This window comes from Moschus berezovskii, chromosome 15, assembly GCF_049115385.1.
Source record: "Moschus berezovskii isolate FMDL1 chromosome 15, NW_MosBer_1.0, whole genome shotgun sequence".
Lineage (NCBI taxonomy): Eukaryota > Metazoa > Chordata > Mammalia > Artiodactyla > Moschidae > Moschus > Moschus berezovskii.
In genome coordinates this window covers 24,399,676-24,424,841 of record NC_142474.1, presented here as the reverse complement: position 1 = coordinate 24,424,841, position 25,166 = coordinate 24,399,676, and the positions used below count along the sequence as shown (strand labels likewise).

General features: G+C 49.9%; 1 protein-coding gene across 1 annotated transcript; it reads left to right on the top strand.

Annotated features, from left to right (window-relative positions):
• Positions 1-10,442: 10,442 nt before the first annotated feature.
• Positions 10,443-15,173, top strand: TMEM74B (transmembrane protein 74B). The gene is made up of 2 exons (XM_055434643.2): positions 10,443-10,606; positions 14,431-15,173. Exon 2 carries the CDS (start codon positions 14,472-14,474, stop codon positions 15,171-15,173), a length of 702 nt encoding a protein of 233 aa, XP_055290618.2. The 5' UTR covers positions 10,443-10,606; positions 14,431-14,471.
• The last annotated feature ends 9,993 nt before the right edge of the window (positions 15,174-25,166 follow it).

Here is a 25,166-nt window from a genome sequence, read left to right as displayed (position 1 = left end):
AGAGCCCAAAATCAGAGAGAAAAAGGCTGTTTTTTTCCTGGAGCCGACATCCTAATCGATGGAAACAACCAAGATCAAGTTAATATTATGATGCCAATGAATAGAATCTATTCTCACACAGGCTTTAAGTTTATTCTATCCACTTGAACTAGGAACTCCAAACTAAGAATTAACATGGTGATCACAGATAAGAAGCTGAGGTGACCAGAAAAGCAAACTCAACCCATTTTTGAGGGACTTTCCCTCAACCTGGGCTACACAAACTATTCATAGATAAAGCTCCACTGAAGATAAACGCATAGCCCCAGATTACAAACACACAAGGGAATCATCCACCATAAGTGATAGTCAGCAGACACCTTCAATAGCAGGGTTAGACCTCACTTCCCCAAGAACTTCAGATGAGATAACAAAACAGTATTTTGAAAAGAATTAAAACCATACAAAATAATTAAAAAAACCTAAGACAAAAGACACTATTTAAGAAGGGGTATTTAAAAAAAAAACCTAAACAGAATTAATAAAAGTGAAAATTACAGGAACTGTTTATAAGTGAAGAAAAATTGTGTTTATTTAAGTGTAGTTCCAAAAGATAGTTAGGGTCGGGGTACAGGATAGGGAGGCAGACTGAGACTCAATAGGAGGAAAGGGTTGCTAAGAATTCTTCCAAGAAGTGGGCACTCAGTCAGTGGCATGTGAAAGCATAGCCCGGACAATCAAGGAAGCTGGAAAGGGGCTCCACTGGCTCTGAGATGAAACCTGAAGCATCCTTCCAAGTGTAACACTGACTGGGCAGGGAAAGGGGCCAGGCCACTGTATAGAAAACCAGGACACCTGGGTTCTAAGCCCGGTTCTATCAAATTTTCTATGTGAGCTTGAGCCTCATAGTTTCCATTTTAAGCATCATTTCAGTTCAGTCGCTCAGTCGTGTCCGACTCTCCGCGACCCCATGAATCACAGCACGCCAGGCCTCCCTGTCCATCACCAACTCCTGGAGTTCACTCAAACTCATGTCCACAGAGTCGGTGATGCCATCCAGCCATCTCATTCTCCGTCGTCCCCTTCTCCTCCCGCCCCCAACCTTTCCCAGCATCAGAGTCTTTTCCAGTGAGTCAACTCGTCACATGAGGTGGCCAAAGTATTGCTTTTTCAGCTTTAGCATCAGTCCCTCCAATGAACATCCAGGATTGATCTCCTTTAGAATGGACTGGTTGGATCACCTTGCAGTATAAGGGACTCTCAAGAGTCTTCTCCAACACCACAGTTCAAAAGCGTCAATTCTTCGGCGATCAGCCTTCTTCACAGTCCAACTCTCACATCCATACATGACCACGGGAAAAACCATTGCCTTGACTAGACGGACCTTGGTTGGCATAAGGAGGGTCAAAATAGTTACAAAAATGAGTTGTAAGAAACATCACATTTCTCATACCCTGCAGTTTACAGCTTGAGATGCATTCTGACTGCCACACACAGAGAAAATTTTATGGGAAATTTCTCCTAGTTGAGCTGTTACTCTTTAGAACCCAGGAGGATACAAGAAACTCTTGTTTGCCACATTCACACCCCTTCTGAACACAGAGGCCGGAAATGATTGCTTCCAGGCAGGTCACCAGGCTTTGTGGCACTGGACCCTGTAATTATGGGGCAGCTGCTTGGATTAGAAATGGGTTTCCCAAATCAAGGCATTTACCTATGGACTGGACAGGAGGGAGATCCTTGGCTCATGGGTGATGGTGTAAAAGCAGCCATGTTCTGGGTGGTGGCCACATGATCCAATCAGGCTTTCTCTCAGAGAATTTGAATTTGATACAGTAAGAGGGGTTGGGTTGTCTCACAAGAATATTATGTAACAAAACTCTCCAAATAAACAACACTTGTTTATTTTTGCTCTTGAGTTTGTGGTGTGCCTGGGGTGGCCTACACTGGGATTCAGATATGCCTGTGCCCTGGGTCCTTTGTCCTCCTCCTGGAATCATCAGGCTACTGGGGCAAGTTCTTCTCTTGGCAATGGCAGAGGATAAGAGAGCAGGTGGAATCGTGCGAGGCCTCTTAAGACTTAGGCTCTGAAAATCACACTGTCACTTTTGCTATGTAAGCAAAGTGAGTCACACGGCCAAGCTCCAAATTAAGAGTATATTCCACCTATGAAGAGATTGTGCCACACGTGTGGTAGACTTAGGGAGGAATGAAGAAGTGGGGCTGGGATTCTCTTCTAGAAGGAAGTTCGTTCAGAAGAGGGGCCACAGGCCCCAAGGTGCCCAGAGGAAAGGCGGCAAGCAGAAACCATGAGGTGGCAGCAGCAGGAGACCAGGGAGGACCAAAGAGACTTGAAGGGCAATTGAGGACAGTTAACATTTATTGATCTCTGACTCGAGACCAAACATCGTGATGAACCCTTGACAACACAGCCCCATTTCATCTCAAAACCTTGTGACTGCCGTTTCCAAACTGAGTGCCAGGGCACCCAGAGGCACTGCAGAAGCTCAGAGACACTGCAAAACGTTTTAAAAATTTAAGGGAAGCACAATAATATCTGTTGGATACTGGACAAACTACTATTGCTAAGTTGTGTAAACCCAATTTAACAAACAACTATTAGACACTTCTTTGGGTCTGGGGCACTGTGCAAAAATTACAGAGATGTGAATGATGCCATGAGCTGAGAACGTTTGGGAAACTCTGCCTACGAGGTAGGTACCCTTGTTATCTGTATTTTATAGTTGATTAAGAACCTATTATTAAAAAAAAAAGAACCTATTATTAACCCTGTTTTACAGGTGAGGAAACTAAAGCTCAAAGAGGCGTAGATTTTCCTAGGGTTAATCTGGCAAGTAGGCAACAGGTTGGCATTAGAACTTATTCTCCTTGATCTGTGTGGGAGGGTCTTGCCTGTTGTGTTGCAGGGGTTAGGCATCTGCTGCCGTGCTGGGCAGCTCAGCAGACTCTCTGCCCAACACAGGAGTGTGTTGATAGGAGTGCTTGGCAGTTAGAGCCTCTAACTAATGCTCTGTCCTTGACTTCTAGTGCCAACACCGAATTACCCTGGGAAGCCATGTCTTGTGGTTAACTCGTTTTGATGCATTTTCATTTATTTTTAATCCCCCTCTCACGATCTTGGATCAGAAGACATTTTATTTCATAGGCTTGGAAAGGCTTGGCATTTGGGGAGAAAGGGATGTGGAGCCAGGAGGCCTAGAAAGGAAAAACTTCAACTCCTCAGCGAGGAAAAATGTCCTCACCAGTTATCAAAGCCAGAATGGCCATCCATACATCATCCACGGGCAGCTGGTAACATGGCTTCCATGTGCCAGACCCTGTCCTGTACGCCAGGAGCATAGCGGTGAGTAAGAAAGACCTCACATCTGAACTCACAAGGCTCATGATCCAGCTAGCAAGAGAGTTCATTAGCAATCAAGTGGTTCAAAAGTCATACCTCATACCACAAGCCTGGCATAGCTATGTGAATGAATGAATGAAAAAAATGTGCAGATGAAGAAACCACGGTTCAGATGGAGGTGTGAGTTACCCAAGCAAGTCAGCAGCTATGGCAAAATTGTATGTTGTTCTTCTATATCCTTTCTCCCATTCACACATGGCGAAAGACTATTCCTAGAGTCCCTTGCAGGGAAGTGTGGTCAGGTGATTAACTCCCAGTCAGTGGGATATGAGTGGAAATGATGTGTGCAATTTCTGGGCTGTGCCCTGTAAAGGACGGAGGAGGGTTCCTGCCCCTCCCCCTGTTTCTCCTTCTGCTAACTGGAATATAGTCGTGAGGCCTGGAGGTGGAGCAGCCATCTTGGACCATCAGGTGGAGGATGGCAGAGCAACAACATAAAAAGAACCAGGGTCTCTAGTGACTGTGAAGCCACTGTGTCAGCCTTAACCGCTGTGAGTACTTTTAAATGAAAGAGAAATGAGCTCTGTTTTTTTTTCACAGGCGTTATCATTTTGGGTCTCCTTAGTATAGGAGTCAAACCAATATCCTAAAAATATAGCAGCGGGGCTAGTGAGAGAAGGCAGGTTCCTTGATTTTCCCTACTCAGATCCTTCCTATATATTTTATTCTCTTTCAAGTGTTTTCTTGTGCGTGACCTGATCTGCTCCTCACAACAGCTCTGTGAAGTCCGTAGCAGGGAGAGGATTTCCGTGATGCTCACTAGGCAGACAGGGAACCCAGGATGCAAGAGTAGTAGCTGACACACATGGCCAGAGTTATTTCTATCCCTTCAATGGGGCAAGTGGGCTCAGTGATGTCACTGAGCTCTGCTTCTATGTCTGACTCCTAACCTAAGGCCCTGTCAACCCTTGAGCTGGTCCCTCATTTACCCTGAGCACCTTAGCCCTCATCCCCACTTTGTGAAATACGAATGAGGTGTAAGTTTAGCAGAGAGAAGCTTCCACATTGTGAGAGCCCTTAAGCCACCTTTCCTGCCACACAAGCACGTGCCATTACAGCGGCCAGCAGGAGCACAGGGATGGAGGACCAGTTGACTCGGGGAGTCCCAACACCGCCTCTGCTTCTGTGTTGTTTATCACCTTCCGGCAGGCCTTCCCTTCAAGCCAGACAGCAAGGCTGGTAATTCACGCATTTGTCTTATGCCTGTGCCCTTATCTGTGTTCTCATGGGTCCCGACCACACACCCTGCACCTCTTGAGTCCTGCAGCAAATGCTGCCAGGGCCCCGCCATATCCCCCTGATATTCCTCTTCTCCATTTGTGCCCAGGGCTTCCGACTGCAAAGCACATCTGACTCTCTGCTTAAGGAACATGCTTGACCTGGGCAGAGGACAGTGCCGGCAAATAGGTGTTGTAGATAAATCTCGCCTCCCTTGGCTCCCGGGTGGAACAAGACTCAGTCCAGCAGGGCTGAGTCCCCAGTGTCAGCGGCGGCCATGTCCTTATCAGTGTCCCGGCAGCGCATTGGAAGCCTTCCCTTCCATGTCTACTCCTCTACTGTCCTTCCTGGACCACCTTCCAGATAGACCACTTGCCCTAAAATTCTTGTCTTGGGTTTGCTTCTGGGGGAACTCAACCTACGACAAGTCCCATCCATGTGTGCCCTGCACATGAGTCCTGTGTACCTCTTCTGTGCGTGAGCATTCTGTATAGAATATGTGAATATCCTAGCCCTCCTGCCCTGTACACAGTCCCCCTGGGTACATGTATCCTACACACACCTGCTACATGCCCAGGTACCCAGGTCACAGCTCTGTGTCCACTTATGTCAGGGAAGCAAGGCATTTGATCCTGATGAGGTGGTGGAGACTGAGAAAGCAGAGTGGAATGGTGGGAAAAGTGTAATTTCTTGGCCCCAACTAGCTTTGAGTGTGACTCTGAGGCAAGCTGCCCAATTGATTTGAACCCCAATTCCCTCCTCTGGTGGATGAGTAGGAGGTAAAACTGAAAGTGGTGGGGAGAATAGGCATGCAGCCAGTCAGCCTTGGGACTTTGAGGTCTTCAAATCCAACTGGAAGTCAGAGGCCCTTGGCTCTAGTTGTACTTCATTTAATACTATCCCTCAAGGTGGTCACAGAACACTCTCTCTGTCTTTGGCACTCAATTTTCTTAGACATAAAAAAGGGGATTAGAATTCCCCTGGCTCTTTAGTGATTAGGACTCGGTGCTTTCACCGTGGTGTCCTGGGTTCAACCCCTGGAAAGGAAACTAAGATCCTGCAAACCATGAGGTGCAACCAGGAAAGGAAAAAAAAAAAGGGTTAGGGGGAATAACAACAGCTCAGGAATTTTGCACATGCTTTGAAAATTATGACAGGACTCAGCACTGTGGTTATCAGCACTGAGTTGGGGTCTGGATTTGAACCCCAGAAACACTGTAAACTGGTTGTGTGACCTTGGGCAAGTTATTAATCATTCTTGCCTCCACTTCCTCATCTTAAAATAGAGATAATAATAGCCCCAGTGATCCATGCCTCTCAGTATTCATACAGTTCTGTAGACCTCCCCACCCTTGACTCTGGGCTGGCCTGTGAGCTTCCCTAAAGCAACAGAATATGGCAGTAGTGACATTGTGGCAATTTCTATTACTAACACCTCATATTAGTATGGTGAGTTTGTTACAATTAATGAACTGATATTGATGTATTATTATTAGCTAAAGTCCATACTTTATTCAGATTTCCTTAGTATTTGCCTAATGCTCTTTTTTTCTCTTCCAGGATCTCATCCAGGACACCATATTGTGTTTAGTCATCATACCTCTTTAAGGCTCCTCTAGGCTGTGACAGCTTCTCCAGACTCTCTTTGTTTTTGACGACCTTGACAGTTTTGAGGCCAGGTACTTTGTAAAATGTCCCTCAGTTGGGATTTGTCTGATGTTTATCTCGTGGTTAGACAGGGTTATGGGTTTGGGGAGAGAGATCACAGAAGCGAAGTGCCACTCTCATCACATCATATCCAGGATACCTACGATCAACATAATTTGACTGCTGAGGCTGACCTTGTTCAGTTGGCCAAGGTAATCAGGTTTGTCAGTTTCTCCCTTTCAAATTTATTCTCCACCCCCACTTCCACACTGTACTCTCAGAAAGTCACTCTGCTCAGCCCACATGTAAGGATTGGGGAGTTAGGCACAGATAAGAATAAAGAACAAACTAGTGGTTACCAGGAGGGGGAGGGACAATGCAGGAGTAGGGGACTGGGAGATACAAACTTTTGTGTGTAAGATAGGCTACAAGGAGGTACTGCACAAACTGAGGGAATACAGTCAATACTTCTTAATAACTATAAATGGAAAGTAAGGTTTACAAGTTCTATTTAAAAAATCTCTACACAGAATTCTTAAAAAAAGAATTGGGAGTTATGTTGCTCTTCCTTGAAGATGGAGTATTTGGAACTCTTCATCAGAGAAGTATTTGGAATTCTTCATCTTTTCCCCCACTTTTGCATTTATCATATTTTAGGTTACAATTCAATATTACTTTATTTATTTATTTTTGGTCAGATTTTTCCAAGTTTGGCTATTAGGAGCTCTTTCAGTCAATGCCTATGTCTTTTGACATACCCCCATCATTTTGTGTCTGTGTGTGTGTTGTTGGTTCCTTCTTTATTTTATAGCACTATTAGATGCTCCAGGCTTGTCTTGTATGTTTTTGGCTCCAGTCCTAACATCAACCATTTTTCCCTGGTTCCTTTTATTGGAGAGTGGTATTAGAAACCAAGATCTGGGCAGTAGATGTGCTTGTTACTATGAAATATCATGCAGCCAGGTCCTCTCAACTGACAGAGAAAGGAAATACAGTGTATACTAACTTGTGTGTATACACAATTACAGTTGTATATAAAATATATCATAAGTATGTAATCATCTGTATCAATATTATGCTAAACATGAATTTATACTAATATCTCCAACTCAGAACCATTACCACATGGATCATTGGAGGCTCCTCCTCGGGGTCATATTTTATCATTGCAATGTTGCCAGGTAACATGGTGACATATGTTTATCTGTTTCCAAGGAAACAGAGCTAGACAGTTAACCAAAGGTCAAATTCTCACACAGAAGAGGAAAAGTTTTTGTTAACCCTTTATTCACACTGATCAATGACTCCCCACTGCCTTGGGGACAAATAACCAACTGCTTGGCTTACAAGTATTTGCAGTGACCTGGCTTACTGATAGTCCAGCCTCATCTCCCATGCTCCTTATTGAGCCCTTCAGGGCAACCATTCTGTCCTCCATCAAGCCTCACACTCACCACACACCATTCTACCCCAGAGCCTTTGCCCATGCCAGTCCCTCTGCTGGGCCTTGCTTCCTTGCTGTCTTTTACCTGGCTGCCTCCTATTCATCTTTTTAGGCTCAGCTCAGCCCTCAATTCTGCAGGAGAACCTGGAGCCATCCTGTCTCCCAAACAAGGTCAGCACCTTGCTGAAAGCTTTCAGGGTACCTTTGCTTTGTGGCAATGTTACCTTTACTTATCCTTTCCTCCCACTAGAATATGAACTTCTAGAGGGTAGAGTGGGGATGGAGTCGTCTTGATTAATCAGTACATAATAGGAGCTCAATAAATGCTCATTTTCTCCATTATTTATTCATTAAACATTTATCAAAAGCTTCCTTTGTTTTGGCTCCTTTTCTAGCATCTGGGGATACAGCAAGAGGGAATCAGGCAAAGCCTCTGCCTCCTAACATTTATATTTTAGTGGTGATGACAATAAAGAAAGAGATAAGCAAATGTCAGAAGTTGATAAATGCTGTGGAGAAAAATTCAGAATTAAGGAGTAAAGGGTGCTGGGGTACTGCTAGTCTTAAAAAGATGCCATGGGAAGGTGTCTCTGAGAAGATGACATTTGAGCAAGATGTGAAGGATATGAGGGCACGCTCTGGGGAGTCTCAGGAAGATGAGTGTCCCAGGCAGAAAGAACAGCAAAGGCAAAGGCTGAGGCAGGGAACTGTGAGCACTTTACAGGGAGTACTTCATCTAGTCCCATCACCCTTCAGTTCAATTCACTTCAGTCGCTCAGTCATGTTTGATTCTTTGCAACCCCATGGACTACAGCACAGGCTTCCCTGTCCATCACCAACTTCCAGAGCTTGCTCAAACTCATGTCCATCGAGTCGGACATAGTGGGATGTTTTATAGGGAACATTTCATCTAATCCCATTACCCTTACTGAGTCCATTACACAGATGAGGAAATAGTTCCAAGAGGGGCCCCTTCCCACAAGGGTGGTAGAGCTGGGATTCCCTTGGAAGTTTGGTGCCACAGACATCTCTCTTCTGAAGTCTCCCAACAGTTGGCTTTTTCTGGTGGCTCAGATGGTAAAGAATCTGCCTGCAATGCAGGAGACCCAAGTTCAATCCCCGGGTCAGGAAGATCCCCTGGAGAAGGGAATAGCAACCATTCAGGTATTCTTGCCTGGAAAATCCCAACGCTACCATCTGTGGGGTCGCAAAGAGTCGGATTTGACTGAGCAACTAAACAACAACAACAATAGGCCAGGCCTCTGGAAGGCAGGCAAGGAGATCCAACCAGTCCATCCTAAAAGAGATCAGTCCTGGATGTTCATTGGAAGGACTGATGCTGAGGCTGAAACTCCAATACTCTGGCCACCTCATGCAAAGAGTTGACTCATTGGAAAAGACCCTGATGCTGGGAAGGATTGGGGGCAAGAGGAGAAGGGGAAGACAGAGGATCAGATGGCTGGATGGCATCACTGACTCGATGAACGTGAGTTTGGGTGAACTCTGGGAGTTGGTGATGGACAGGGAGGCCTGGAGTGCTGCGATTCATGGGGTCGCAGACTTGGACACAAGTGAGCGACTGAAATGAACTGAACTGAACTGGAAGGCAGGAAGAGACTGAAACCCTCCCACTCTTCCCAGCACTGGAAGTCCTGCCCAGGTCTCCATCACCCTAGCCTTAAAGGCCTGAACAACTGGCTTCTGGGGCCACCACTGCTGTCCTACTTGTCAAGGATGGCACAGGCCTTTGGAGCAGGACAGGTCAGGCTCTGCCATGAGGACTCAGGACAGTGCCTCTACTTCTGTATGGTTTACCTCTGCTGACTCCTCCAAAGCTCCTGGAGTCTGTATTTTCATGATCCCATTGGCAGAGGCGAACACTGAGGCTCAGAGAGGTGGGAGGATTCCACCTGAGGCCACCAGAGTGAGCTGGTCACAGAGATTTCCAGAAAGCCAGTGATCTTCAGCTTCAACTCCTCTCTGGGCTTGGCCTGGGCTCCCAAAGAGGGAGTGTCTCCTTAACTTTAGTGCACTAAGCATTTCACTTAATTGAAGTGAAGTGAAATTTAATTCACCTTAGTCTGAGCCCCAGAAGGAAAGAAACGGTGAAATGTGTCCCATTACCACCTGTCCACCCACTCCCACGCTGGGCTCTGGGAGAGTCGGTTAGGGCCCTGTCCTTCAGGACCTGCCAGTCCGAGGAAGAAGGCTGGCACTCAGTGAAAAGCACAACTCCCAGAGATAAGGACACTAATGCAGGCCAAGAGAGCACAGCTGGAAGGGCCCCTGGGGCGAGGGAGCCTGTGGGGTTGCCGGGTGGGCTTCCCAGGGGAGGGGGCACTACAGGGGTTGGTTCATCAGAGGCCTTGTTTCCGCCTTCAGGTGGCGCCCTCGAGTCACGGAGCCGCATGCTCCGGAGAAGAGCATCCCGCCCTAAGGACCTCGGAAAGGACCCCGAGAGCCTCCAGCGGGCCGCGTGTGTGGGAGGGGCTGGGAAGCGGAGTAAGCGTGGGGACCCGGCGCAGCAGGGGCTCCCCAGACGAGGGGCGAGGCCAGCGGCCGAGGGAGGGGTCTTCTCCAGCACCCACCCCGCGCCCCGCCCCTGCGCCCGGGCCGGCTGCAGGCTTCGGTTCTGGGTACCCAGGTGCTGGGGAACCAGACCTGCCCCAAGGGGAAGCGGAGGAGGATGGAGCCGCGTCCCCCCAGCCTCGCCCCCGTCTGTTACCCGCCTCCCAGTGCCTTCCGGAGCTGACTCCCGGCGCCCTCGCCGGCCGCGGGCGGAGCTCGAGCCGCGGCGCTCGGCGATCCCCGGCTCCCGCCCCTTCCCCGTGCCTCCCTCCCCGGAGCCTCCCTGGCGGTACCGGCCGCCGCCGTACGGCCCCGCGCGGCGCGAGCAGGTACGAGCGCCTCGGTCGCTGCTCCGGGCCGGGCCCGGCTGGGAAGGGGGCGGGAGCCGAGGGGGAGAAGAGGCGGCGGCGGCGGCCGGGCCCGCTCTCCCCCTGGGCTGCGCCGCAGCCCCGACACCGGCTGCGGGAAGAAGGCGGGCGGGCGCCCGGGGAGGACGCGCCCTCCCCGTTGCCCGGCGGCGGCTCGGCGCCCTCGCCTCCCGCGCGGGGCGGTGGGGCGGTGAGGAGGGAGGCTCGGCACAGGTAGGCACGCCGAGAGGGAACTGCTGCGGTCGGCGGGAGGCCGAGGACCCGCGGCGGAGAGGGGCGGCCGAGGAGAGCTAGCCTGACCTCGCGGCCGGGCCGAAGGACACGCGGCGAGGGAACCTGGGCGCACGCGGGTCCTCGCAGATCCCGGCCTCCCCGGGCCGCCTGGCTCCCGGCACCGCTCGGCCCGGTCCGGCCTGGCCCGGCCCCACGGCGTTTGTGGTCAAGGGCAGGAGCAGGGGGTTGTGAGCTGCGGGATGGCGGGCGCGTAGGTGCAGCGGGCAGCCGGGGGTGCTGGAGCTTTCTGCTCGGAACTTTGGGTATCACAGCGTGGACGTATCTGAGCGCCCAAGGCTTTGTGTACAACTCGTGCGTGTGTCTATCGACTGGGTTTTGTGAAGCTTACCCACGCCCGCTGTGCGTCTGTTTTCCCCGCGTGTTAGTGCACGCCACTGCGTGAGGTGCTGGACTTGGGCGGATCTTGGTGGAGCTTAGCAGTCCTGAGAGTAGTAAACTGTGTATGTGTGTGTGTGACCAGCTCTGTCATTTCTTGGGGCATGTGTGTGTGTTTGTGTATGTGTGACCAGCTCTGTCCTTTCTTGGGGCGTGGATACCGATGTGGTGTATGGATCTCTGGTTGTATTGTGTGGCTTCCAGTGTCTGTGGATGCTGCATATGGAAAAGGCCCCTGGGGGCCTGAGTGTGGGACCAAGGTGTACCTTTCAGGTCCTGTTGGACTGCAGATGACATTGGAGTGTAACTGGTACAGCTGTGGGGTGTGAGTATTGGACAACCAGCATCATTGTCAGCTTGTCTGTTTCTGTTTATGTTTTGAGTAATTGACTGGGCATGCCCTTGTAACTTGTAGGTGTTTCTGAACCTGTGTGTCAGAGACGTAGCAACTCTGTGTAAGAAGGAATCTTCTTTTCCTCCACCCTCTTCCTCTGCTGGCATCCTAAGGAAAAAGTTTTGGCTTCCTGCCAGGTGAAAGAGTCCTGCTCCAAGAATCTGAGTGTCCTGGGTTTCTTCTGGGATATGGAGGCATCAATGTGCTGGTCTGGGAAGAGGGTTTCTGGGCCCCTCCAGGGGCTAAATTCTAGAGAAGATGCTGAAGACCTGGGTGGGGGACCACTTCTGGACACCAACTAGGCGGGAGTGGTCACTGCCAGTCCCTGTTACTGGCTGGGCACTCAGGAAAATGCATTTGGTGCCAAAAGTAAAAAAAGAAAAGCCAATGAACACACCTCTCCCCTTGGTTTACTGGAAAGTGGGAGCAGTTTGGCTAGAGCCTGGCCGGGAATAGGACTCCCCATCCTGTTGTGTGGGAAGGATTGTCTGCCTGAGCAGGTTGTGAAACCATTCCTGAGGACTGGCTGTGTTCCAAGCCTTGTGTAGGGGGCTGTGGACCCAGACGTATCCCTGACCTCAAGCTGCTCATGGTTGCTGTTCAACAGTGGCATAAAGTAGAGAGTCTACAAGTGTGGCCTGGAAGACCAAGAAAGGACGGCCAGATGAGGCCACTGGCTTGAGAGTGAGTGGGTTTTTAGGCGATAACAATTCTTGGGGAACCTGTATTCAGTTCCTGACCCCCATATGTATGCCATGGGATCTTGGCTACATTTTGTAAAATGGAGATAGTAACAGCTGCTCATGGGGCTCGTGAGGGTTATGCAAGATACTCCCGAGTGAAGTGTTCACACTAGGGCCCACTAGAGAGTGTAGGTGCTCAGTAAACATTTTTTAAATTGGAACTCAGGCAGAAGGGACGTGGTGATCAAGATGGGTTGTAAGTGGAAACAGGCTTTGTACTCAGATGAAAGGCCCTGTGTGTGCTAAGAGGAGGTGTCTGATGCAAGTCCACGTTGGATGGAAGATCAGAAAGATCGAAAAACGTGCCTTCCCGCGGAGGCTCTTTGAATTTCATTCATTCATTCATTTCATTCATTTTCACTTCGTTCATTTGCTCATATCTTCTCTGTTTCCCACATACACACACACTGAAGCAGGGAGCTTTGGAGAATAAACTCAGGCACAGGAAAGCAGAGAAAGGCCTAGAATCCTGTGTATGAGTGTGTAGACACCCTAGGGCATGTAAGGCACTCTGCATCTGGGGGTCTCTGTGCTGTGTGTGGACTTGGGTCTGGGATGTCTGTTCCCATAGGGTGTGGGTGTGCATGGGGACATGGTGGTCAGGAGTTCTACATTCCGGAGGGGCCTGCTTGGGGCGCACCAGATCTGCTTGAGGGAGACTCCATCATCAGCTCCCGCTGTGTGGCTATGAGGGAAATGGGGCTAGCGTCATCAGGTTCATCCATTTTGCAAAAGAAGCCAGGCATCTAAGGTTTAAAGTGTAGAATCTTTTGCTTTTTATATATTGGCAACTGCTTCAACAACAACAACAACAAAAGAACAGACCAGAAACATGCCAAAGCAAAACTCCTATGAGCCAAATATGGCCCATGGGCTGTAAGCGGGTATCCTTTGGTGCATGTGCTGTCTGTCTGTGTGGGCAGGTGCTCAGGTACTTGGGTGGGGTGTCTGTTCTTTGAGCAGAGAGCCCCGCTTCCCTGTCCTTTCCCAGCCCCCCTTCTGTCACCCTCATCCAGGTCCTCCCATCTTCTATTTATATAAAGGCGTTTGGCCGCGACCTTAGTCATGGCTCTCAAATACGCTCTTCCTTCCTCTTTGCCCTCTCAGCCTCTATGCTTCCCCTGACTATACTGGGTTCCTCTCTGGACCCCCGGCCTCCATTGTGCCCCTTCCCATCCTGACTGTCCTCCATGCAGCAGCCGGAGAGAGCTTTCCAAAACCCAGGGGGATGTTAACCCTCCCAGCCCCAAAGCTTGCCTCCCTGGCTCCTTGGCTTGGTTTTCAGAGAATTTAGAGAGCTAGTCCTAGCTGACCTCCAAGGCAACCTCTCTTCCTCTCCAAAATGCCCTTGTCCCCTCTTGCTGCTGGGGGATTTCCCACTTATCCTCTGAGATTTGACTCAAATGCCACCAACTCCTAGAAGCTACCCTAACTTTCTCCTCTTTGTTCTTACAACCACCTTCATCTCCCCTTCCCCTGCCCCCAGCTATCCTCATTTCATCACAGCAGTGTCCATTAATTGAACTGGTGGGGGCCTTACATACCTTAGTTTATGAAATAGAATCCTCACATCAACCCTACGAGGGGAGCATTTTGCTTATTCCCACTTAACAGATCATAAAATTGAGTCTGGAAAGATCACCTCACTTGCCCAAGCTCAAGTGGTGACGCTGGGATTAGAACCTGGTATCTACCCTATTTAAATCCCCTCCGTCATAATAATAGCTCATTGCCAGTACTTACTGAGAATTTACTATTCTGAGGACTTTATGTGGATTATCTCAATTGTCACATCAGCCCTTTTAAGTAGGAAGTAGTAGTATTGCTGTCATTCAATAAATAGGGAAGCTGAGGCCCAGAGGATATGGGCATTGCCCAAAACCCACATACCTGGTAGCAGGCCTTGTGTGATGTCTGGCGCCAGCAGGCTGTCAGTAGTAGAGGCTTGCTAAGTTCCATTTTTCTGTTTTCTCTTCTAGCTACCAAGGGGCCAAGGGATGAGCTGGGGTCCGCCTTCCCAATGGCATCTCCCCCTGGTCTGGAACTGAAGACACTGAGCAATGGTCCCCAGGCCCCAAGGAGACCAGCATCTCTGGGTCCAGCAGCCCCACCCAGGGAGGGTGTGGAGAATGCCTGCTTCTCTTCAGAGGAGCATGAGACCCATTTCCAGAACCCTGGGGAGGCCAGACCAGGCCGCTCCCCCAGCCCTCCTGGGGGACTTGGCCCCTCACGGCCCCGATCCCAGAGAGACGATGTGTCCCTGCATTCAGAAGAGGGGCCAGGCCTGGAGCCTGTGAGCCGCCCGGTGGATTACGGCTTCGTCTCTGCTCTGGTTTTCCTGGTGAGCGGGATCCTCCTGGTGGTGACTGCGTACGCCATTCCCCGCGAGGCTCGCATCAACCCGGACACGGTGTCAGCGCGGGAGATGGAACGGCTGGAGATGTACTATGCACGCTTGGGCTCGCACCTGGACAAGTGCATCATCGCAGGCTTGGGGCTGCTCACAGTGGGCGGCATGCTCTTGTCCGTGCTGCTGATGGTCTCCCTGTGCAAGGGTGAGCTGTACCGCCGGCCCACCTTCGTCCCGGGCAGGGGCTCCAGGAAGACCTATGGCTCTATCAACCTGCGCATGAGACAGCTCCATGGGGACGGGGGCCAGGCCCTGGTGGAGAACGAAGTCGTCCAGGTCTCAGAGACCAGCCACGCCCTCCAGGGGTCTTAAGTAAGAGCCCACCCTGTCTGACTGCTTCAGCTTCGGGGTGACCAGGCCCCCAAAGCTGGGGTTTTGGACCAAACTCCACCAAGGGCCCTGTGGAAGGAGTCGTGGGTGCAGGAGGGGGAGCTTGGGGCCTGGTCCAGGCTTTGCTTAGGAGAGTGGCCCTTCTGTCTGTTTTGTAGCTTGAGGTTTTGCATAAGGTTTTATTTGAAGGATGGCTTCTGCTGCTAAAAATACAAAAGTCTGGAAACCGCTGCCCTTGGAGGATGAGGTTTCTTGGCATTTCTGTGGATTGAGAGCTCTTTGAAAGGCTGCCCGTCTTGTTCCCCATGCCTTGGGGAATTCCGGGATCTCTGCTGTCCTCATCAGCCACCTATGGGTGTTGGGTGACCTTGGAAGGACCCCTTGCAGCCCTGACCATCGAAGGTGGGAGGTGGCTTCATGATGAGGGGAGAAGTCATCCCCGGGAAGACCTCTCCTCTCCAGGCCTCAGTCCCCCTGACTGTGATGTGAGAGGGGTGGCCCCTCCAGTTCTGCCCTAGGAATTCCCGTATGGAACAGGAGCCCGGTATCTGCATGTGGCCACTCCTCCAGGGGAGGAGAGTGTCAGCAGGTGCTGACCATTCTCTGTGCCATTTTCTGACCAGGGTTGCCACCATGTACACAGCCAGCATCTCCCACAGTCCTGCTAAAGGAGCCCTTAAGTCCTCAGGTTAGGCTGGGCTAAATACAGTTTGTGACAGCCTGGTTTTGGTCTTGGGATCGATACCTGCAGTGACCAGCACAAGTTTTACAGTCATGTGTGCAGTTTTCACCAACTCCCTGGACAAGGGGCAGGGGGTCTTTCAAATAAGAAAGAGTGAGTGCTTTGCTATATTTCTGTGGACACAGTGTGGGCCTTCATTACCTCCTCTTCCCCAGTAGTATGTCTCTTAGGCATAACCTTATTCTGGGAACAGGAAAGAAAAATTTTTTTTTGATGTTGAATTTGTAACCTTCCTTTCCCAAACCCCCTAAGCAGCAAAGTGCAGCCCCAGTTTATCTGGGGAAGAAATCAGGCACACATTCTGGTGGCCTGGAAATTCTAGCCACATTGATCACCGTTCATTCTGTTTCTCTTAGTCAAGTGTTTTCTAGGCTCCATCCAGACTCTCTTTAAACTACTGACAAGGAAAGCAAGTGGGTCCTAGTGGGCAAGGAGATAAAGGTGTTTGAGGACTGGGGGAGGGCATCATCCATTCTGAAAGGCTCTAGAGGGCTTTGAGAATACATGTCTTCTAGGTCACTGGTTTGACGACTCTAACGGGGTCATTTCAGTGAGCCCCTGAACCCCTGCAGGTTCTGTGTATTCCGTCTCAGGTGGCCATGTGGGTCACTGATCCTGATTCTTGGGGGTGGGAGAATGGGGTGGGCATGAGGCTAGAGCAGCCCTGACTATCTGTAACCTGAGCCTTCAGTCCGGTGAGTTGAACATCTGGACGGTGTAACATTATCGCTTCTATGACAGATCAAATATCTGCTTCTGCTGGCAGGATTTTCCAGGAGCAGGGGGCTGAGGGAGGGCTAGAGAGGACAGAGGCTATGCATCTTGGCCTGTCAGATTCTGTTTCTGCTGTTGAAGAAGTGTGGTTTGAAAAGGACAAAGCCTCGAGACACTGAAAGATTCACAAGGCAAGGCTCCAAGCGAGGAGTGGATGCACAAAGTGACAGGGGTCACTCTAGCTAGAAGAACCGAACATCCCAAATGATCGGCTCAGGCCGTTCAAATCCATAATTATAATAATAAAAATATCATTCCAAGCCAAATAGATTATTGTGACAGTGGGGGACTCATTTGGAGACTACACCTGTTGAGTGGATGCATCCAGGACCATCAATTCCTATCAGTTTAAATGCTGTGAATTGTGTTTAGGGGTAAATCTGTTAGAAGGTTAAATTCCAGGAATCTCTGGTTTTCTCTAAACCAGAGAAGCCTGGTTTGCATCCTAATGTACCTTTTAGAAAATGTGTAAAATGGATGGAGGCAGTCATTTCTTTGTCGATGAGTTAAGAAAACTTAAGTGATGCCAAAAACATTTCCCCAAGATTGCAGCTGAGATGGCCCAGCCAGTGGATCAGAAACAGGGTCAGGAGGGAGCAGGGCATAGGATGCTGAGAACTCTCTTTGCAGGTTTTTTTGGGTGTAGCTGTGAAGTGGCCTCAGGGGACCCTGTGGTGGCTGGAAGGTGCCCACCTGTAGGAAATGCTTGAAAAGCTACTAGGGTCCCCAAACCTTGCTTTTCCTGGTATATGAGAACAGATACCGATTTTGGAGTCAGTAAAACCTGGGCTTCAGGGTCTGCCATTTCCTGGCTGTGTGACCTCGAGCAAGATATTGTACCTCTCTAAGTATCCTGAGTATTGTTGTCTTTGTGAAGTGGGAGGAATGAACGTTCATCTTCAGCCTCCTTTCAGAGAGAGGGAGGTTGGGAAAAATCAGAGATAAGCTGCAGGCCTGAGTGTATGAGGTCGTCTCCATGATCACTCTCCTTCCTCACCCCAGTTGGAGATGATTAGATTAGGCCTAAAACTTCAGAGTCAACCCTTCTGACTTTCTTCTCTCACCTCCCACCCTACTGATCAGCAGATCTCTCTGGTTCCATCTCTGGAATCTGACTCCTCAGTCACAACTGCCCAGTCCAGTTTGCTCGTTTGAGTCCTAATTCCTCTCCAGCCCACCCTCCACCTCAGCTCTTGTTCCATTCTGCAGCCAGGAGGATCCTTGTTGTTCAGTCTCTCAGTTGTATCTGACTTTTTGCAACCCCATGGACTGCAGCACTCCAGGCTTCCCTGGCCTTCACCATCTCCTGGAGTTTGCTCAGACTCATGTCCGTTGAGTCGGTGATGCCATAACCATCTCATCCTCTGTCATCCCCTTCTTCTCTTGCCTTCAATCTTTCCTAGCATCAGGGTCTTTTTTCCAATGAGTTGGCTCTTTGCATCAGGTGGCCAGAGTATTGGAACTTCAGCTTCAGCATCAGTCCTTCCAGTGAATATTCAGGGTTGATTTCCTTTAGGATTGACTGGTTTGATCTACTTTGAGGGTCCTATTCAAGGTTGGTTAGGTCAGGTTGCTCCTGCTCCAAACTGTCCTATGGCTCTCTCTTACTCTAGGCAAAAGCTACCATTCTCATCAGTCAAGGATGCATTTACAAGGTCTCTCACTTGTGCAAGCTCCTTCTAAGGCCCTCAGTTCAGTTCAGTCGCTCAGTCGTGTCCGACTCTCCACAACCCCATGAATCACAGCACGCCAGGCCTCCCTGTCCATCACCAACTCCCGGAGTTCACTCAAACTCATGTCCACAAAGTCGGTGATGCCATCCAGCCATCTCATTCTCTGTCGTCCCCTTCTCCTCCTGCCCCCAACCTTTCCCAGCATCAGAGTCTTTTCCAGTGAGTCAACTCATCACATGAGGTGGCCAAAATCACACTTATTTAGAATTCTGATTTTTCCAAAAAGGATGACTCCCTATATTTCACAGGCTTCAGGTCTATCCCTCACGGTGGCCTATAGAAGTGCTACACAGTCTGGCCCCTGTGCTGCTCTGACCTTCTGTCCCATCCTAGCCTCTGCTCACTCCACTGCAGCTCAGTTCACTTCCTGCAGGCACATGCCCACCTCAGGGCCTTTGCACTTGCTGCTCCTTCTGCCTGGAAGGCAACCCTTCCCTATGGGCCTTTGGGCGAATCATCCCACCTCTCTGGTGCTCCAGAGAGAGACTGGAAACATTCCCAACCAATCTCCACCTTCTCTGGGGACTGAGGGGATCAGGAAACACAAGAAGAGGGCTTTCCAAAGTTAAGGCAGTGGTGCTGAGTCTAGAGAGTTTGGGAGGGGCAAGAGGAGGGAAAGGAGAGGAGGCATCATGAAGCCGCAGGAGGCGGGTCTGTCTCAGGGGTCTGTCCTGGCGGAAAGGGCAGCATCATGGGCACTGACAGAGCTAAGGGGATGCCCTCAGGCTGGTCCTTTGGTTTCTCCCAGAAGACTGGGCTCCTGATACCCCTGAGGAGGTGAGTTTCAGCTAAGGGAAGGAGAAGCTTGTTGAGATCTTGCCTGGGTTGGAATGGTAGGGAGCTCCTTGTCAGCGGAGGTATGTTAGCATTTACTGGTCAGGTGTTGGGTGTCTTCAGGGAGAAACATAGTGGAATTTGGGTAGGATTTAGTCTTGAGGTTTCCAACCCCCCCTCCTTGGAGGAGAACCTGTGCCCCAGTGGCCAGAGCCTGGCTAAAGACAGTAGCAATGTTGGTCTTTCTGTATCCTCTTTTCTTTGGTCCCAACACCCTCTCCCCAAGATCAACCCTCTTCCTGGGTTGGGTTGTCCTGGAGCAGATGGGCAGGCCCAAGAGATATGTATGGTATAGAGGGTATCAGGATTACTGCCTTCCTCCTCCCAGGGGACCAAGTACTGCTGAGCTTTTTCCCTACTCTGGTCTTAGAGAGAGAGACTGGGGGCAGAAGCGCTTATGGAGGGAGTTCACTGAGGACCATCCATCACTTGAAGTATAAGGGCACTGGCTCTGAAGTCTGATTGCCTGGGTGCTTGTGTGCATGTGTGCTCAGTCGCTCAGTCTTGTCCAACTCTTGGTGACCCCATGATCTGTAGCCAGGCAAGAATACTGGAGTGGGTTTCCATTTCCTGGTCCCGGAGATCTTCCTGACCCAGGGCTCGAACCATGTCTCCTGCATTGCAGGTGGATTCTTCTACTGCTGCGCCACTGGGGAAGCCCACCTGGATGCTGAGCCTATGCCTAATACCCCTTGAGCCACAGTTTCCTCATCTGTTAAATGAAAGCACCTTCCCCATTAGGCATGCTGCTGCTGCTGCTGCTAAGTCACTTCAGTCGTGTCCGACTCTGTGTGACCCCATAGATGGAAGCCCACCAGGCTCCCCCGTCCCTGGGATTCTCCAGGCAAGAACACTGGAGTGGGTTGCCATTTCCTTCTCCAATGTGTGAAAGTGAAAAGTGAAAGTGAAGTCGCTCAGTCGTGTCCGACCCTTAGCGACCCCACGGACTGCAGCCTACCAGGCTCCTCCATCCATGGGATTTTCCAGGCAAGAGTACTGGAGTGGCTTGCCATTGCCCTCTCCGCCCATTAGGCATAGTGAGCAGTAAATGAGATACCTATAAAGCACTGAGCATAGTGCCTGGCACTTTGTAATTCACTCAATAATGTTATTCATTTGCTTGTTCATTCACACCTAATCTGTATTCTTCCCTAGGGGAGGTCCTATGGGGAAACGTGGGCCCTGCCCTTGAGCTGGTCACAGATTGTCTGGAGAAACAGGACAGTGCACAGGGAGCTGTGTATGTGTGGCCAGGGGTGGAGAGTGTTGGCACAGAGGAGGGATCTGATTAAGTTGAGATCAAGCCAACTTAATCTCCTGGGTCTGGGGGAAGGTTAGTGAGTGGAAGGATCTTCTGACAGGAAAGCTGGCCCCAGGGGAGCAGGGAGGACAGGGGAAGAAGGTGCCTGCCATGCTAACCTCTTCCTGGGTGGCAGGCATCTGAGCCAATAATGATTTAGGGTAAAGGGTACTCAGGAAAGGCCATCTCTCTCCCTTTCCTGATTCTTCATTTCATCCCATCTCTCCCTATCTTCCTCTTTTTTTAAAATTTATTCTTCTGTTTACACCTCCTTTCACTAAAGCCACTCCTGGGGGTTAACCCACAGGTGTGTTACTACTATTGCTAACTCACCTACCAGCCATCTGACTCTCCTCTTGAGAGTGTCTTCCCTCCTCTATCAAAGATGAAAGCAGGGGCCCAAATGCAAATGCCCATAGAGTTTGGCAGGTGACATTCACTAATTAAGCAGGTGATAATCTACAGCAGTGGCAAGATAAAGGGGTGTCTGTTTCAGCTGATTGGCTGTTGCGCTGGTGGATGGGCTCAGGGTTGTCAGCGCTCCTGATTTTTCAAGAGCAGCTGGACATCTGGACATTTGCATGGGTAAAAAGGATTATCTCACTGCTTGAAAATTGTGACAGGCCAGAACTGATGATAAAGGAGTGTCCAGTGAGATGCCACCTGCTAGGGTCAGTCATCCACCCCATCCCAGGCCCAGGGCTTACCAAGTCACTCAGAGAGATGGGGGCACCCTCAAGAAGCAGACTAGACTGTCTCCCAGCTGGAGGCTCACTGAAATACAGTGCCTGCAGACCACTTGAGTGTTTCTCATCTAAGATCCTTCCTTTTTTCACAAAGGACTTACGAAACATTCTGTGCTAGGTTTTGAGGTATAGCACCAGACAGATGAAAGAAGGAAGGAAAGTATACTTGAGTGGGCTTGACAAGTATATTCTGGGGCTCAGAATTAGTGTGAACATGGAGATGAGGTCTGCTTCTGACCTGGAGAATTTCTGATGTGGGAGGCCCATGGGAACAGCCCATGCTGGCTCGAAGGGTGGTGGGACACAGGGAGGAAGAAGGGCAGTCCTGCAATCCCTCCCAGTGTTCTGAGGCTCTTGAAGGTAGAGGGAGGACCCTAGTGTTCCAGGGCTCCAAGAGTTGATGTAGGCAGGTGAGGGGAGGCTGGAGCTGTGGGATGGTGCAGGTGGCTATGCAGCCCAGTATATTACCTCAATGGGCTGAGAACCTCTTATGGACTGAGAGAGACCCTCACTACTGAGAGTCCTGGGTAAAGTTCTCAATGTCGCCCCCCAATTTTGCATGTTGTCTACCAGACTCCAGCATCAAAAAACAAAACCCCAGTATGAATTAGAGTAAGAGTACCCCCCATCCCCCACCCCATCACCATGGCCAGTGAAGAGACTCATTTTTCTCCCTTCCTCCTCCCATCCCACCACAGAGGAGCAGCAAGTGTTCAAAAGAGGTCAGAGGAGAGACCTCTTGGAAATGGATTAAGTTTAAATTGGACTGGACTGAGTTTGAAAATCAAAGTGACCATTCAGTTTTTTGGTTGGATCCTAGATGCTGAGATGAGAAAGGGGGATCTGACAGAGGTTAGTTGGATAAAACAAAACACTTCATGTTTCTACATTTCAGTGAACCCATTATGTATTATACACATTAGACGAGCACATTTTAAATGAAATACAGTGTTCTTTCTGTGCCAGGCACTCTTCTAAGTCTTTGCATCTGCTAGTTCATTTAAACCTCACAACCATCTTGGAGAGTGCTATCATTAATTCCCTTTTACAGAGGAGTAAGCTGAGGCACACGCAGGCAAAGTGACTTTCCCAAGGTCACACAACTGGTAAATAGCAGACTCAACTATAATAGTGTCCAGGCCTGTCAGGGCATGTTTGAAGATCTGGGGTGTAGGCTGCCAGAGGCTTGTGGTTTAGATGCCAAGTGGGAAGCTCTGTGGGGGATAAGAGGGGACAGTTGGGGCAGCACCAAACTTGGACAGGCCCATGTCCTGCTTAAATCATGGAATCTCATAGGTCAGCGGGATCTTTGAGGATCCTTGGAGGATCAAGTCCACCTTTATCCCCATTTTACTACTGGGGAAAACCAGGGGGAGAGGTGGGACTTGCCCAGGGGCCCCATGGCTCAGGCCCCCTCTCTTCTTCTTAGGGTTCTCATGTGAATTTATGTCATAGACGTCAAGAAGCCAAGAGGATGAAGCTGTGCTCCTGTGGTTCTAATCTGGAGGGCAGGCGGGAAGGGCTCCGTCTTGTAGGCAGAATACCTAGGTTCATCCTTCCTGGGATGCCTGTCTGTCCCAGAAGAGGGTCATCCTGGACTGGGGAGCAGTCGACACTGGCCTACCCTGGCCCAAAGGCTTCTTCTGGCAGCTGTGCCTAGGTGGGCGCTGACCAGGGTGCTGAACCTACATGGCCCCTTCCTCTTACAGCCTAGATGAGGGGAGAGAAGGAAGAGGGACAATTTTGAGGGGTCATATTTTTGTCACTCAAAGAGACCAACATGACTGTTGGTAATGTTTGATACACAAGTTTGGGGCTAGGATTTCTTTGTGGTCTTTGTGGCAGAGGGAGGGTCACTCAACTGCTCTGGATATGCTTTTTCATCTGTCCAATGGATAGAGTAGCTCCCAACCTACCAAAGTCAGAAGGCTGGGGTGAGCATCATTTGGGGTCAGATGACAGAGCCCTGCACGGAGCCCAAGGCCATGTCTAGGCCAGTGAAGCCTCTCAGGAGGTCACCCTGACAGGCTTTGGGGCCTGTTCTTTCCTCTGTGGGATAGGGGTTGGGCTGGGTGCTTTCAGGTGCTCCCAACCTGGGTGCTTGGGTGCTGTGGCTGTAGGTGGAAGTGCTCAGAGACATGAGATACACTTTGCAATAGGACTGACTTCGGAGTCTTGGGCCATCTTGGGAATTATGCAGCATCGTTCCTTTCTCATATCAGTCCTGACTTGTTTGCTGGCTTCAGGAATGGATTTTGCCCATCCTCCTCCTCTGGACAAGATGTGGGGTCTAGGTATAACAGTTTTACTAAAAAGAGCACCAGTTTTAGAACCAGGCTGACTCAGGTCCTCATCACGGCTCTGCCACCCCTGAAGGAACAAACCCAGCACCACTTCATCCAAGCTGCTACCAATGTTTACCTTGGGAATAGCTAGGTGTACTACACGAGACTAGGAGGAGTTTGGCACACTGAGGGCATCAGATAGTTATTCTCTTCATTGAATAGCAGTCCAAGGTTTCCTTCTTCTTGTTCATGAAGTGAAAATCATTCAGTTATGTCTGACTCTTTGCAACCCCATGGACTGTAGCCCACTAGGCTCCTCTGTCCTTGGAATTTTCCAGGCCAGAATACTGGAGTGGGTAGCCGCTCCCTTCTCCAGGGGATCTTCCCAACCCAGGAATCGAATCCAAGTCTCTTGCATTGCAGGTGGATTCTTTACCATCTGAGCCACCAGGGAAGCCCTCTTGTCCATGAACCCCCAGTCTTACCTACCCATATGGCTTCAGTAATGATAGCAGGTACCCACGGAGCTCCTGCTATCTGTAAGACACATTATTTGGTTGGGTCCTGCAACAATCCTGAAGGTAGACGTGATGCTCATTTTGCAGATAAAGTCACATGCCAGCAAAGGGAGGGTTGGGAGTCATAACTACTCCTGCTTGATTCCAAGAACCCTGCCTGCCTTTTTGAGCAAATTTCTGAAACTTTCCAAACCCTCTTTTTCTGGCCTGGAAAAAATGGGCATAGTATTTCCTTATATTAGATATGATATATGCTATTTTACAAGGGTACATCCATATTTAAAAACATGAAACAAACACATTTTGAGTGGTATGGGAGAAAGGAATGGAGAGGTTACAGGGGGTAACACAGAAAACAGTTAAAACGAGGAGGTTCTTGTATTAGTCATAGTATGTCATCAATCAAGACTGATGATTCTTTTCACCTGCTATCCAGGTAAAGGGAGAAGATATAAGGTTTGTACACAGACTTTAGAGTGCACACAGACCATTTGGACAACTTGGTAAGTGCAGATTCTCATTTAGGAGGCCTGGGTGGGGCCCGGGATTCCACATTTCTAACAAGTTTCTAGGTGACACTGCTGATTTGAGTAGCAAGGATGTGTATAGCCTTCCCTTCCCTTCTCAGGAATTCTCAGACTGGTCTGTCAGATGAATCACTTGAGGAACTTACAAAAAATGGACTTAAGGGCCCTTCCCTAGTGATTTGGATCCAGGTCTGGGTTGGGGCCCAAGATGAACTGTGTCCTTCAAGCAAGCATTTCAGGAGAGACTGGGAGGCTTAGGCAAGCTGGAGAAGCCTGGCTGTGGTGCTCATCTCTATCAAGGCCCATGCTATAGGGATGTTAATACACAGGAGACTGGCTTGTCGGACCTCTGTCTCAAACGTGCCTTCCTGGGACAGGCAGGAAAAGGGAAAAAGACCATTTCCCAGGCTCCTTTGCAGCTATGGTTTAAGAGTTGATGTAGGTTCCAACTATCAGATGCATGCAACCAAGCCTTGCACTTGGAACTGAGGTGACAGGAAATGGGCAAGGGGGGGT

Coding starts and splice junctions, on each gene's coding strand:
- TMEM74B (XM_055434643.2), top strand. CDS start 14,472: ATGGCATCTCCCCCTGGTCTGGAACTGAAGACACTGAGCAATGGTCCC.